Here is a 15,481-nt window from a genome sequence, read left to right as displayed (position 1 = left end):
GGGAACAGTTGCACCGCAAAGCGACTGTGGCTGTGGGTAAGTCTATGCTGCAGCATAGACTACCCCTGTACCCCATAACATACCCCTGGAGAGACTGTGGCTCACAGATAAGGCTCCGCTTGGAGCAGGTACACCCCTAAGGGACTGCAGTCTGTGGGTAAGTCCAAGCCGGAGCAGGGGCAAGGGGAGGAGTTCATTGCAATGTTAAACCTGATGGTCTGGTCCAAAGGGACCAGGGGTGGAAATTGTAATGGAAATACCTTTAAATTGTTGTAACCCAGGATTTGAGTTGTATGTTACGGGAATTTCTATAGCAGGAACCACCTGAACCAATGGAGGACAAGCCTTACAAGAAGAAATGCAAGTGCAGCTGTGACCCGACCTGAGCTGGCTTTGGTGCCCAGTAACTCCACACATCACACCACCGCTCCTGTCCTGAGTGACCACCATCACAGATGGAGCCCAAAGTCATGGACTAAATGAACTCAGTGGACATTTTGTGGACATTTTACAAGGGTGGTCCATAGACTAAGGGAATGATATCTGCGTATTATATCAAAGGATGGGAAGGTGAGGGGTGGTTAATGAGAATGTATTGGATAGTGTGGGACCTGAACACGACATAAACTGCATGTAATAAGGAGTGGAGAATGTGCTGGTTTTGGGTGGGATAGAGTTAATTTTCTTCACAGTAGCTAGTATGGGGCTGTGTTTTGGATTTCTGCTGAAAACAGCCTTGATAATACAGGCATGTTTTCGTTACTGCTGAGCAGTGCTGACACAGAGCCAAGGCCTTTTCTGCTTCCCACCCCACCCCACCAGCGAGCAGGCTGGGGGTGCACAAGAAGTTGGGAGGGGACACAGCCGGGACAGCTGACCCCAACTGGCCCAAGGGATATTCCACACCATATGACGTCATGCTCAGCATATAAAGCTGGGGGAAGAAGGAGGAAGGGGGGGACATTCAGAGTGATGGCATTTGTCTTCCCAAGTGACCGTTACGCGTGATGGAGCCCTGCTTTCCTGGGGATGGCTGAACACCTGCCTGCCGATGGGAAGGAGTGAATGAATTCCTTGTTTTGCTTTGCTTGCGTGCGCGGCTTTTGCTTTACCTATTAAACTGTCTTTATCTGAACCCACGAGTTTTCTCACTTCTACCCTTCTGATTCTCTCCCCCATCCCACTGGTGGGGAGTGAGCAAGCGGCTGTGTGGGGCTTAGTTGCCAGCTGGGGTTAAACCATGACAAGTGAGGCACATAAGAAATGGTGCCTGCATTCCACGCGTTCTTCACTGCAGGGACAGCCGCAGCAGGAGGCAAGTTTCAACAGCAAATTAGTGCTAAAAACCTTCAGTCAAAAATTCATTTGTAAATAGTTAAATGGTTGTTTTGATGAATTACACAGAGATATTCAATCTGCTTCCATATCAACATGAAACTACACTGTTTATGACAATTTTCTTGTTCCATCAAAGCAAATTCTCTTTTCCAAACAAGTATCCTTTGTTCAACAGAACTATTAATTAGAAGTTATGCAATTCAGAAATGAAACTAAGTGGGAAATAAAATGTATTTCAGAGGCATCTGTATCCATCTAACAAGACCCAGACTGCTGTCACTGCCTATAATTGCCCAGAAGTAAATTCTTTAGTAGTTGTCATGGGCAGAAAACGTAACCGAGCAGAACACCAGAAGACAATGTATGCATTTTGGGGTTTTAATACTTAAGCTGAGACTTGCCCCAGTCCCGGAGTTACCCCAAGGCAGACCCTAGCTTACTGCTGCTGTTGAGGGTAAAAGGTGGCTGGGGGCCTTGCTGCAGGACTGCCGGGCTCCAACCTGTGGCAATTTTGACCCCCCCAATACCTGCTCCCTCACCCAGATCGCAGGACAGACAGAAGGGAGCGCAAGGAGCCCTAGAGAGCAATTAATTCTGCAAACGAACTTTGCAAACAGTGCAGGAAAGCTTTGCGGGCCACAGACTCCCAGGTCTTACTCTGGAGCTCTTGGCTTGTATCTGACTAGAAGGTGGGCTAGAGAAGAAGTGAAGATGTAAACCAGGTCATGTATGCATTTAAACTGACATTTTTGTTTCTACTTAAAACCTGCTGTTGTCTTTCCAGGAATGCATAAAACCTAGCCAAGTATTTTCTTAATATGTACACAGGCCGAATGCCAGAGATTATATATTCAACAAATACATAGAAAAATTCAGTACTGCTAGATTCTCACAGATGCTAACGTAAAGACTACATGATTTAAAAAAAAAAAATAGAAGATATTTCTGTCTTTTAACATCTCTTAACAGAAATTCATGTATGGACATTTCAGAAGGTGGAGCCTTTCAATAAGTTCTCTTGTTTTTTTAAGTTTTTCCTGGGTAACACTACTTACAGCATCCCAGAAGAGTGCAGCTACGGAGTATGAATGAAAGCGCCTCCTTCAAGTGCAGTTATGTCCCAACTCAACAATTTTAAAGCACAGTTTCTGTGGCTAACGCATTGCTGGACATCCCAGCCATCATGCATAAATTTTCTCTGTGTATACTTGCCAGGAGAGGGGCATCATAAGATGGTGGCAAACATGATATAGCAGCAGTAAATGAAAAACAAATAAAAATACCCCCCAAAAAAACTAGTGCCCGCAACAAGGATCTGCCACAGCTTTGGCTGAATTTACTTGAAGAAAAGAGATTTTTCTTTTTCTGCCCTTTAAAAATGAAATAAACAAAAAAATGCTCCAAACCACTGATAGCTTTACAATTAAAGAAGTGATACCTATAAGATGAACATGACCAACGAGGAACTGAAAATAAAACTCAATACTACTGAGCACTCCTTTGCAGGTCTGGGAGCAGATTATCCAACAAACTCCCAAAATCAGAATTATTTCTGAACAAGAATTAGGAGGACAAAAACTAATGTACCAAAATGGGATTATTCTAATCATGTTGGATATAACCTGAAAGCTATTAAAATGGTTGATTTTACAGTCTGGTTTTCTGTACTGACACTAGGCAATATGGTGGTGCTAGAAGGGATGGTCATTCTAGCTAATTTTTGTAATTCAGCTGTGACAATGAGACTATTTTTGAAAACCTAGGAAGGCAGGCAGGCAGGGGGAAAATGTAAAGCAAAAATTCAGTCAAGACTACATTAGGACAGAAAGTAATCAGCTGACCTGTGGATAGAAACACATCAGGTTCGATATTTATGCCAGGCTGTATTATCCCAATAGCCAAGAAACCTAAATAGTACATTGACACTACATCATCTATATTGTAAATCTGTAACCGTATCTTCTGATGGCAGATGGAAACTATTCTAACTTCATTTTTACACTCTCAGCAGAAATAAGAATACAGCTTGTTATTATACAACTGTGTGCAATTTACTTCACACAAACATGCACACACACTTTCTTTTCGGCGAGGCTCTTCGGTTTAAGGTGACAGTGCTCAGTCCCTCTGTCTTCCTACAAACCGCCTTTTTAAAAAGTGCAAAGTGCACCTCAGCAAAGAGTTTGGCTCTGAAAAAATGACCACTCCCTGAGGAAGAACTGTCTCTAGATGAAAAAGGTATCTGAAAATGATGAGACTGGAATTTCTACTGAGAAGCAAGATCAGTAGGGAAAAGGATGAAAAAAAAGGATGAAAAAAAGTGAGGTGATCAAAACAAGAGAAGTGGAAGAAAAGAAAGCAGCTGTATAAAACCACATCATCAATAGGAGGTTGCAGAATAACAGCTATTCAGGGCCTAACAACCGGAAAGAGCGTGCACATGTTTCTTCATGGAACGAAGAATTGAAAATATGACTTCCAATGCTGACATTTTACTTCAAAGCAGACCAAGGTAAATGCACCATGGTACTTGGGTGAGCTCGGATGGTTTGATTTAAATCCCCTCCTTCTAATGATGCAGATTTATTTGAACTGGAACCCTTCTTTGGGGTGGGCTACAAATTTTTTAACAAGTTCTTCCTTAAATCCTTCAAGGCTACAAATTCCTCCTTATTCTTTCCCAATGAGTATTTACATTTTTGACACAAAATAGAGCAGCTCCATTAGAGGAAGATGACCACCACAAATATTTAGCACTGCCATCAGGGCACATCCAAGAGAGCAAAAAATGACAGGCCAACACACTGCAGGTACAGGAGTAGAAGCTGAACCTCTGGGAGACCTTCCACATTTCTGCAATTTGGTAGCACACTATACTTCAGGTTTTGTCAACCTAGAGCCAATTTTTGTTCCAACTATAAACAGTGGTAAATTTGAACCGAATATGATGAACAGTTTTAGGGTGACCAAAGCACTTTCTTTATTTGCAAGCAATCAGCTGCATATCCTTACTTAATCGCCCCATTTCCAGTAAGGAAACCCTCCAAAAAGTATTGATAGGACGAGTTATCCTTCCCTGCACTCACTATAACACAGTCAGTTTGTAAGTTGCCCAGAAGAAATCATTACTTTACTTCAAAAGTAATGGTGACTTTCAAAACAATCCATTTCAAAAGCAAGATGTTACTTTTCATTCACAGAAAGCCGCCTTTGAGAATTTACATTCTCCTTTCATTTGTGTTCCAAGAGAAACTTAAATCCAAGTTTATTTCCTTCCAGTTATACTTTTTATCTGGATTCTGAGAGGATTTGCTGCCTTAGAAAATGTGTACTTGGCTCTGTTTGGGGTTTTATTTTGATGTATAATGAAATCAAAATTGGAGGCAACGGATCCCTGAACAGGAACCACAGTCACAGATCAGGAATCGCTTCTCTGTGTAAGGCAGAAAAAAAATGTTTATTCCTATTGAGTTTCAGGGTTCAGCACACATAGCAGGACTCTTGAATTCTGTCTGGTGTTTGCACAAAAAAAAAAAGTCCCATATAGCAAGAGGTGAAACTCTTTCTTTTCTACTCCAACAACCACATTAGAGAGCCCAGTTAAAACATTCCTTGACACAGTCAAAACTTGGCTTTCTTCTGAAGCATAAACATTACCATGTTTAACCTAGTCCTTGAGTCAGATGATCGGTGTGCGCCGCCTAAAGCTCTGGTCTGGTTCAAGGACACTGCTAAAGCACAGCGATGCTAGGTGACTGCTGCCATGAACAAACAGCTCCTCTTTCCACTGCTCACTGTGCAACGCAAAAGGACCGCTCAAACACTAACGAGCTGGAGAGCCGTTTTCTTTCAGTTCACTCCAGCTACTATTCTACATTTTCTTTCTCTCCCCTCAACATGCACCCGTGTCAAAAGAAATTACCCTTTCTTTTTACTCAAAGAATGGTTTCTGATTGCCCCCAAGCATATGGAAGGCTTTAACATCAAAAATATTTGCACATGAGAAATTTCACTTTCTCCCAGTTTAAACATTAAGGGTTTTCTTCCTGCTTCTGAACTACAAAAAAACTAATAGTAATAAAAATCAAATATATTGTAGTTACTGATGAGAATTGTCTAAACAGCCAGACTAGTTATAAACAGTCAGCGATGACAGACTACCATATGTTAAGCTTCCCATTATCGTGCCAGAAAACATTATAATCACCTTAATTACAGCAACAGTGATTTTTCCCCTCATGACGATGTAATGCAAGAAAGTGCAGCTTCTTCTGCTGAGTATTGCTGTCTATAGCAAAGGTGAGCATATGCACATACTGTCAAGCATTTGTGCAAACAGATCAAGTTGCCAAGTATGCAGCTAACCTAAAGGGTCTCAAAAGGGGGAAAGCAAGCAAACTTTACCTTGTGTGTTTTGTTGAAATACTCTGTTCAGATCCAAAGAGGAAGCTCTGGAATGTGATTTCTGTGGCCTTGGAGGTGGAGTAGGGGGCTCTTCTCCCTTTTTCATAGCATCTTCTATTGATGTGCTAGAATAAGACCTAAGGAGGAGGGGGGGGGCAGCAGAAAATATTTTATTTCAGAAATTCATTTTATACAACTACAGCAAATAGTACCTAAAAATGCACTGACCAGAACTCAGGTTCATGGTGGAAATTCCTTGCCCTAATGACTAGAAGTTCCCCCTTATAACAAAACAGATTTATTTGGCAACAGAGGGACCTACACGTCTGGGTGAAGGCACGGGTCATGCTTACAGGGCTAGTATTTTTTAAGGCCTTTTATATCACAGCTTCAGGCCTTCTTACATAACTTTAACTGTCAACAGGATAATCGTAGCAACTATTTTGAATAAACTTGAGTAGAAAAATTCCCCCACACACACCCCTTACAGTTTCTGTTGCCTTTCCCCACTGTGAGGGTAGTGTCTATACAGATGCAAGAAGTAGGTTGAAGCTGTAAGTACACATTCTGTAATTTATAATATTCTAACTATCAGAATAATTTTTTCATAGCAAACAGTCACCAAATTCCACAAAATCCAGAAAAACTGAATGACTCCAAAGTGATCAACACTGGTCAAATACATGTCTCAGTGCACCTTTCTAGGCCCTTCCACAACCCATTAATCCCAATGCAGTGCATTTGCTAAGAATTTTGATTTTGCTGAATAGTGTCCAATATTTTTCAGCTGTTGTAGTTACCAGTTTTTCTGCAAGACCGAGAGCTTTGTTCAAAATGAGCATTGACAATGTGAGATGTTACACTTACTGTAACACATTACGCATGACAGGCAAGACCAAAAACACATTCGAGTAGAACAGAAATAACTCCCACTAATGGGAAAGAGATCTTTTTTTGCCAAACAGGCTGTTGTTACAAAACAGCTCTTTAGCGGGACAGACATTTGGCAATGCTGATCCTACGTTTCTGATGTAAACTTTAACAAATACAGGAGTGAAAGCCATAAGTGCTTCAAAATTTACATGTGACAAAAACCTCTGCTGATGCTGAATTTTTTGTCTTGATAAGAGTTTTGAATTCCACAGCCTTACCATATCAGACCTAAGCCAGCCACCCTGAAATAAATGGGAAAGTTTTGAACCAGGATCTTAAGGTTTTATACTTTTACTTTCCATATTATGCGGTGTATATTTTACTTGCATTAAAATTGTACAACCTGACAGTTTGAGATTTTTAATTTTTTTTTTACAAGATAGCAGCTACCAGGCAGAAATATGCCTGCCCCAGCAGTGCCAACACAGAGCCCTGTGACACCAGCTACCAGCTACCAGGCAGAAATATGCCTGCCCCAGCAGTGCCAACCATGTGACAGTGAATTGTTGCTTGTGGCAGGCGGGCCTTGCACCCAAAAAACAGGTTAATTAAGCCAAAAAACTGACCTGGCACCTAAAAGTCAGTTAAGTCAGCAGCTAAGAATCTGCACAGCTTAGGCTAGAAAGCCAGGCTCCAGAGCTGAGAGCTGTAACAGACTCGAATTATAGCCTCTAGTGGTCAGGCACACATGAAGACAGAGATCTTCGAGGTTATAGAGCCCTCCAGGCTACGCAGGACAAGTGCAGCAGAAGGTCTGAGTTCAAGGATGTGCTCAGGAATCTTTAGTCTCAACTTCTGCATTGAAGTAGTGACATATAGTCAGATGTGAGACAGTCATATGTGACACAGTAGTCACATGCAAGTGACTTTTTTCAAACTTGTTTAAGCATTTGCTATTTTATGCATTTTTGCATAAAATACTTTTTACACATTTTTTGCATATTTGCAATTTATGATTCAGTAACACAGCAAGAAAATTTAAAACAGTATGAAAACTAAAAAGTTTTGGCTAGCAGCAGAAAAATAGCACACAAGGCAGTTCAGCCTTCCTGGATGTAGGTCCTAAGAACAGAGGATTTCAATCTTCATTCATCATGTTTATAGCTGATCCTCTCTTATTAGCAGGCTTTGACAAGCTTATAAGGAGGGAGCTCCTGATTATACTCTCATTGCCTAAGAAAAAGAAATGAAGCCCCCTAACTAGCACCAAAAAAAGGTTTGAAGGTGAGTGCACGATATGGCTCCACACCGGAATGGTGAACAGCCAAACCCAACACGTAATCTATTTATACACCATGTTTTCCGGCACAAGTTTCCCTTTTCTTTCAAACATCGAAATTCAGCAGGTGTCATTTCTAGCTCACAACAGTCTAAGTCCGTAAGTCCTTCCATCACACACCAACCAGCCATAGTCAAGTGCATGCACGCCAATGAAAGGATTCATTCACCCACATCCGAGAGCTGAGCTACTACTGCTGTTTCTGTGGGAGTGTGCATATGCATATCCCTCCATATGCAACCACTGTGCAGGTTTCAACAGCACAAAATTGCTGAGAGCGTTCCCTGCAATGGGGTGGTCCCCGCTGTCCCACCACGATGCCCCTGGGGCAGGGCTGGAGGCAGTCACCACCCCAACAAGGCAGCGGGGCTGGGCAGACAGGCAAAAGTCCCAGCGCCTTACGACCAGAAATCGTAGGGCTCTAGGCAGTACTCATGTAGGGTCTATAGCTTACAGATCTCTCCTGCTAAATCTGTCTTTTATCTGAGCTGGACTTTCAGCACAACACCAATTAAAAAAAAAAAAAAAAAATCTAAAAATGCAACACCAGTTCTTAAACCTTGTGTCTAACACCAGAGGAAGGTATGTCTTCTCCTGAAATAGAAATGAAAGCAGTACCTGGATCGTGGTCTGGCTTTAAGTGCATTAGATTCCTGAGCAGCTGAAACAGAGAAAAAAAAAAAACAACACTAAAACATCATATTTTAAATAAACACCTTTAGCTGAAGGATCAGTGTTCATTGAAAATGTGAGTGTTGCAAATGTGGATGTGAGAGTGTGTTCATCTCACATGAGAAACGGGGATTGATTTTCGCTTCTCCTTCCCCTTTGTTTTTGTAGTGTGTCCTAAGAATGTGTAGAATGTCCTAAGAATTCAAAAGCCCACATTTAGGCAGACCTTCACCTGTTAATTTGGTTACCAGAACACAGGAAACGCAATAAGTCTGACAGCTCTGACCTGTACTCCTGCGTGTAGTTGTGACAAAGCAACATAAGGAATAGCATAAACTTTCCACAGAAAACATCTTACTCCTAGCCCAGATATGTATTAGCTGTCCTGCTTCCCAAAGCACGAAGGTTTATGTCCTTCCTACATACTTTAACTAATTAGTATAAACATACATCTTCTTACCACACAAAAAACCAAAATTAACACATCAGGTTGAGACTACTTTGACATTGGGAAGGAAAGATATTTGAAGGTAAAAAGCTTTCCAGGCTAAATGTTCATCAAACACATTTCTAACAATGTAAAAATTGGTTTCTTTTATTTGGATGAATTCCAAATATCCTGCCACATGCAGGTTTTATGTGACAGGAAAACAACAATGCTGACTTACCTTCTCTGGGTAATTCCTCGAGGCTGTTCCTTGGTTTACATAGTCTTTTTGTGACTTTTCTGTTACTCTCCTTGCTAACATCAGATAATTTTGAGAAAACGTATCTGTGTGATTGCTTTCAAATTCAGCCCACTGAGATATCCTCGTACTACAGCAGCATCAATGATACCAATGCACACACAAAGTGAATCCTTGTACTTTTCCCATTCTGCTAATCAAGGTACAACACTTAAGAGAAGCAAGTAGGTTGGGGAAAAAAAAAACAATTCTCAGAGTTTCTAGCTTCCTTCAGATATATGCCTACTCCAAAGTCAGACATTTATCACCAGCTACTATACAGCACTACTTGAGAATATAACAGATCCCCCAAAACACAGAGCAGGAGCTACCTGTGGTAGCAGCTGGCAAATACTGACTTTATAATGGCTTGCATTGTACTACTGCATAGACCCTCCATAGGAGGCTTTAGGCTCACAGAAGACAAGAAGCAGCATATGGCACATGTATTAGCCACACACTATTTCTTCATAAAAGAAACTGCTTTTAAGGTCATGCAGTGCTAGTTGGTGCTTTGGATGGAATAAACCCAAATGTAGCTGGCAGTGACACAAAAAACCACTTATAAACCAAGTTCTAGTAGATTATTGTCACCAGCAAATTGGCCCACAGTCATTCCAGATTTCTGTGCAACAAACTCTTCCTAGCAACTAAAGGGGAGAGGAAACTATTATTAAAATATGCAGTGGTGATAATCCTTCTCTCTCTCTGTCAAACTCCCAGAGAATACAACTTTAGAAACTGCTTCCCTACAGCCACATGACCCAATTTTTCCAATGCTGAAAATGCTGATTATTAAATTACATGCATAATTATTAAATATATGCCACTTAGAAATAGGAAGTATAAATCCTTTCCAAGCTAAGCCATGTTTAAGAACCTTCAAATTTTCCTTCTTTTATGGAGACCGTAATTCTGTTCATACTTCTTTTAGAAAGCCTTTCTTCTAAAAATCTGCAGGTGAAACTGACATCCAAACTCCCCGAGGACATCTTGTTGAGGTAAACAGGAAAGCATACAAGGAAGAGAGAATCCTGAAATGACTACTAATAAAAAAGAATAGCAATAGAATACTACTGCCAAGGATTTTCTTTTAAGCTTTTGAAAAATCAGGAAATTCAAGGTTACAATTACAAAATACCCAGACTTAGTTTTACCTTTCAAAAGAAGTCTAATATAAAAAAATATTATAAAGCAGGTAGTTCATTATTAGGACATACAAATAATTGTGACAGGCTTTCCATAAAATGTGCAGTTATTTTGGTACGCTCAGTCTGTGCGACTTTGTGTTTGAGATGCAGGTTTATAAACACACACAACATAATCATTCAAGACTATACAAAACTATTTATCCAGTTCATGAATTTTCCGTATTTCTATTGCTATGGATACATAAGCCTCACTTACATGAAACTGATATAAAATTAAAGCTGTTGAGTAAATTAATTACATTTATTATTTAAAAGTTTGTACAATTCCTGGAGTAGTAGAGCCTGATGAACTGAACAGCCTGGTCTGCACTAATTAAAATCACATACAATGATGAACTCTTATTTATTCATTCACATCATAGGAGACTGTGAAGGCTCCTGTTTTGGGTGTTTAACTGCTCCCACCCCCCTCTCCCAATACAACTTAATTTAGACATTCCTAAGGATGCAGGCTCAGTAACTTTTGGCTGTAGCCTGACGACTTATACTCAGCTGGTGCCTCCTTGCTTTACAGGCTGATAATCGGATAGAAAACTGTACTATAAAAGGTGCAAGTGTGCTACACTGCTAAGGAAAAAACAAAGAATTCCCCACTAGTTTAAATCACCCACGCTGACTCATCTATTACCTCTCATTGGTGGCCTAGGCAGAAATGTACAATTTAAACGGTCACAAATTTGGCCCTTAATCCTTTAAATGTCTAAGGCCAACAATGGTCTTGCACTTATGAGCCTACATAAACTGGCCAGACATTCGGACATGCTGAGCATATAAAGTTTTTACTAACTTCAAATTTCTAGTCCTCCTGATGGCAAAGAAAACTTTCCCATAATGAACCACAGCAACATCATCTTTTCCTGAATTTACATAAACAGCCCAAACCGATAACCACAGCAGGATGTAAAATTTCTCCCGCTTCATCCCAACTGAGTTTTCATCCTGAAGGTTAATGATTACAATGACCTTTCAGAATGATGACCAGTTCCAAAATAACCACTCAATTACTGTGCTGTATCTAGCCCACTGCATAAACATTTTTACTTCTAACATCAGTCACATCATGCAACCTGAGAATGTGCTTGCTCAAACCCTCAATGTGCAGGACAGCGAGGGTGAAACCCCTACAGTGACAGGACTCATGGCGATGGGGTGAAACTCTGCCACTGTCTCCCTTGGTATACAAACACAGCAACGCTGCTGGAGGAGCACAGCAACATCCAGAAGACCTCCCTGACTTGGAGATGAAGGACATGGGGGAAAGAGGACAGTGGCAGAGGAGATGTGCAGGTGACAATAGTTTTTTTTCCTAAGTGTACCGAAGATGGAATTGCTGAACTGAAAATAAAACTGCCTGGGGCACTCCTGGGCAAAATGGTGGGGAAGAGAACAGAACTGAAAGTCTCGCAACCACCCTCCTCTCCCCCTGAGAGGGAAGTGTAAGAGTGCGTGTGTGTGAAGGAGAAGCAGCAATCATTCGAGAATGGGAGCTGAAGATAGGAAATCTGGCAGCTGCCAAGTGTTTGGGAAGACGCCAGGAAAAAAAGAGTTGGGAAATGAGGCATGCAGCTGTTGAGCAGCCATAAATAAATCGAGCTATAAGACAAAACTGCTGTGACAGACACGTGGGGTCAGTTTTCTTAATCAAGGATATCTTCACAAGTAAAAACATTTATGCAAAAGGAAAAGAAAGCAAGTCCAGACTTTAGCTTGACTGGGACTAGGGAGGGCTTGCAAACACTCTTACCACTCTAGGAAAGAGATTAACAAAGAGGAAGGCAAGGGAGGTCTGATGAACTGAACTGAATGCATGGGAACTTTCTGGAGCAACTAAGCAATTTTGACATATGCCATTCCAGAAATAACACTTTCCAGTATGATAGGAACAAGGAGTGTATGTTGGAGTTGGAGAGAGAAAAATCAGGGGTGGTTTCAACACAGAAACGCCCCCCCCGAACCAAAAGCTTACATTAGTGCTGTAAGTGCCACAAGGTCTGTGTTTCCAAAAGGCTATCTACCCTTAAACTCCTTGACAGAAGATATGAAAGCTCAGTTTTTACAAAGAAACAGGCCACATCAGAATAGTTACTGAATACTTATTCCATACTTGAGAAGAGCTTTTATCAAGAGGTACAATATTCTGCTCTGGCATCTCATTTGTAGTACAGAAAAACAAAATTCAGACTGCTTACCAAATGCTATGTTAAAAATACTTCCCACACATGAAGAATGCACATATGCTAACAACAAGGGAAAGAAAGCAAGAAAACCTTTGGACAACCTGAAGTACTAATTAATTTTGCAAGTAGTAGTCATTATGAGGTAAAAGCTAATTTCGGTAGTAAAATAGTATGAGAGCAAAAGGATCTTAAAAAAAATTAATCAAGTTACATTAATTTAGGCTTACTGTGATATAAAAATATTTGATCAAAATTCTAATGGAAGTAACGTCAATTTTTTTCTTCTTACCTGTTTTCACAGTCAAGTGCTGAAATTCCTTTGGTATCGTTTTGAGAGCAGTGCTTACTTTAAGAGCTTAATAAAAAAAAACCAAAACAACGAAAATTACTTTAAGTATTTGCAGGTAAAATCTACAGGTATCAGCTCTGAGAAAGAAGCATCTAAACCAGTATTAGTTAGAACGTCTAATAATGGTAAACATACTCGAAAAGAAAACAGAAGTAGCCAAATACCCTCAGAACACCCAAGCACTCAAAAAAGTAACAACTGTTAAAGAGCACAAGAGTTAAGAACAGAAAGACCTATGCCCAAATTGCCAAATAATACCTTGTAGCATATTTTAATGTACTGTAATACACAGTATTATAAATGACCACTTGGAATGAAGTCTCTCATCTCCATCTGCCTTTATCAAATAAAACGTGGGAAAAGTCTGGTTCTCATGATCCAGTTCTATTTACATTATCTTCCACATTTAACTATATTAAAACCTGGCAGAGTGGAGCTAATTTAGTTGTATAGTTTTGAAAACGCAGGAGAATTTGCTTCGAGTCCTGAACTACAGGTTGTTTACTTCTAGGGAGATCTCCTCAGTCAGGAGAGTTATCTGCTCTTTCATCTGTCAGAATAGCAATAAATGGTAGAACAAGAGCACTTGTTCTTTGGCTGAAGAGGTAGGAATCCATGTCATAAATACAGCATATCTTCAGCCCTGAAGGACTGCATGTACCAAAGCAGCTTCCCATCTGACTTAAGATGTCAGCTACCAAGAGCAAAGCACAAGTTTTTCACCTACACAGGGAAGAAAAAAAGATTCCCCGAGTAAAAAGTAAATCTGCCCTAGAGACATGAAAGCAATAACCTTCAAGGTTCAAGTCCTGCTCTTGTCCATTACGAATTTTACAACAAAACAAACCTTGTCAACAAAACATGAATTTCTTGGAATATGCTGACTTGTCAAAATGTTTTACAAACACCTGTCAACTCTGACAACCCTTCTTTGAACCAGGGACACTGGGAATCTGCCAAACTCGGTCACACCTGGGTGTGGAAGGTGATTCAGGAATGTAGATTACCTGGTCTCACAGCTCTGATGCAACCTCAGCATGTGGACAGCTGGGAGGTCAAGATGTGTAATTTTTTTTTATTAATGTATAATCCACAGCTCTGAGAATAAGGCAACAAAATACCCACAACTGTTTTGTTTCCACAGAGAACCTGAAAGGTCAGGGAAAGGGCATGTAAAAGGGAATGACTGTGTGATGATCTAGCACCAATTCTGGAAGCCCTAGTAGCTGCTGAGTGGAAGAAGAAAAAGATCACTTCAATTTCACATGGCTTGCTGCTGATGGATTTCAAGGGAAATAAATGAATCGAGTCTTTTCAATCCAGTTTGTCCAAAACTTTTGTTTTGCAAGAAAATACAGGTTGGGAGTTTTTTAATAGGAATAAAAACTAATTTTGAAGTGTTGCTATTTCCTGCAAAAAGGGAAATCCAAAGTTTGGCACAATGTAGTCTTTACTCTTACAAAATTCCTGGTAACAACAATTACAACTTTGTTAAAATAAGAACTGCAACATTAATTGTCTTAGGGCTAGACATATTCTAGAAGGTGCATTTCATATCATTTGCATATGACAGAACTAATTTTCAAGCAAACACATCCATTTGTTTGTCTTCAACTCAGCTGCTGTCAATTATTTAAAAGCAATGTCTTGCTTTTAAATCCATAGCAACACATAGCCAGCTTAGAAATTAAAAATAGCATTGCTTCTGTCAGCAAATATATGGTATTACTAATAACACACAGAACTTAACCCATAACGGGGGGGGAGGGGGAAGTGATTTATTTGAATACCTTGTTTGTCATCTTTCTTTGTATCTTGTAACAGGGCAGAGTTATCAGGTACCTCTTCAGCTGTTGCCTTCTTAAAGAAAGAAGATGTATTTATCATACTGATTGGCATAGCACCCACATTTCTGCAGTCAAATATTTAATACAGACCAACACAAATACAGATCATATTCTCTCTTGCACCACGGTTTGCTTTGTAAAATAAAGAAGCATAGAGGACCTTCAAAAAGACAACTATAACTCTGCTTTCCAAGGTACAGCAGTTCCACACCTGAAATTAGTTTGAGAAGCACTTCAACAGTGACTCACAAGGAACTAAGGAATATATGTAAGGAGAGTTCTCACAACAGAGCAATGTCATTCTGTGTTTTCTTTTCTTTTTGGGTGTAACACCTGCGTTAGGGTTGAGGATACCTTCTCCAGCCCCTTCACAAGAGTCAGCCTCCATCACAGAATCATAGAATCAGTAAGGTTGGAAAAGACCTCTAAGATCATCGAGTCCAACCATCAACCCAACACCACCATGCCCACTAAACCATGTCCCTAAGCGCCGCATCTACACGTCTTTTAAATACTTCCAGGGATGGGGACTCCACCACTTCCCTG

General features: G+C 40.4%; 1 protein-coding gene across 1 annotated transcript in view; it reads right to left on the bottom strand.

Moving 5' to 3' along the window:
• The window catches only part of REPS2 (RALBP1 associated Eps domain containing 2), a 66,460-nt gene that overhangs the window by 28,425 nt on the left and 22,554 nt on the right, over positions 1-15,481 (bottom strand). Inside the window, exons 10-13 of the mRNA XM_009276928.1 lie at positions 14,879-14,948; positions 13,029-13,094; positions 8,573-8,615; positions 5,743-5,879 (exon numbers count right to left, since the gene is read on the bottom strand). Of these exons, the coding sequence (XP_009275203.1) occupies positions 5,743-5,879; positions 8,573-8,615; positions 13,029-13,094; positions 14,879-14,948 (316 nt within the window). The remainder of the gene's footprint in view (positions 1-5,742; positions 5,880-8,572; positions 8,616-13,028; positions 13,095-14,878; positions 14,949-15,481) is intronic.

Source organism: Aptenodytes forsteri, unplaced genomic scaffold, assembly GCF_000699145.1.
Source record: "Aptenodytes forsteri isolate BGI_AS27 unplaced genomic scaffold, ASM69914v1 Scaffold273, whole genome shotgun sequence".
NCBI lineage: Eukaryota > Metazoa > Chordata > Aves > Sphenisciformes > Spheniscidae > Aptenodytes > Aptenodytes forsteri.
The sequence above is the reverse complement of the archived record's forward strand: the minus strand, read 5'-3'. Positions and strand labels throughout refer to the sequence as shown.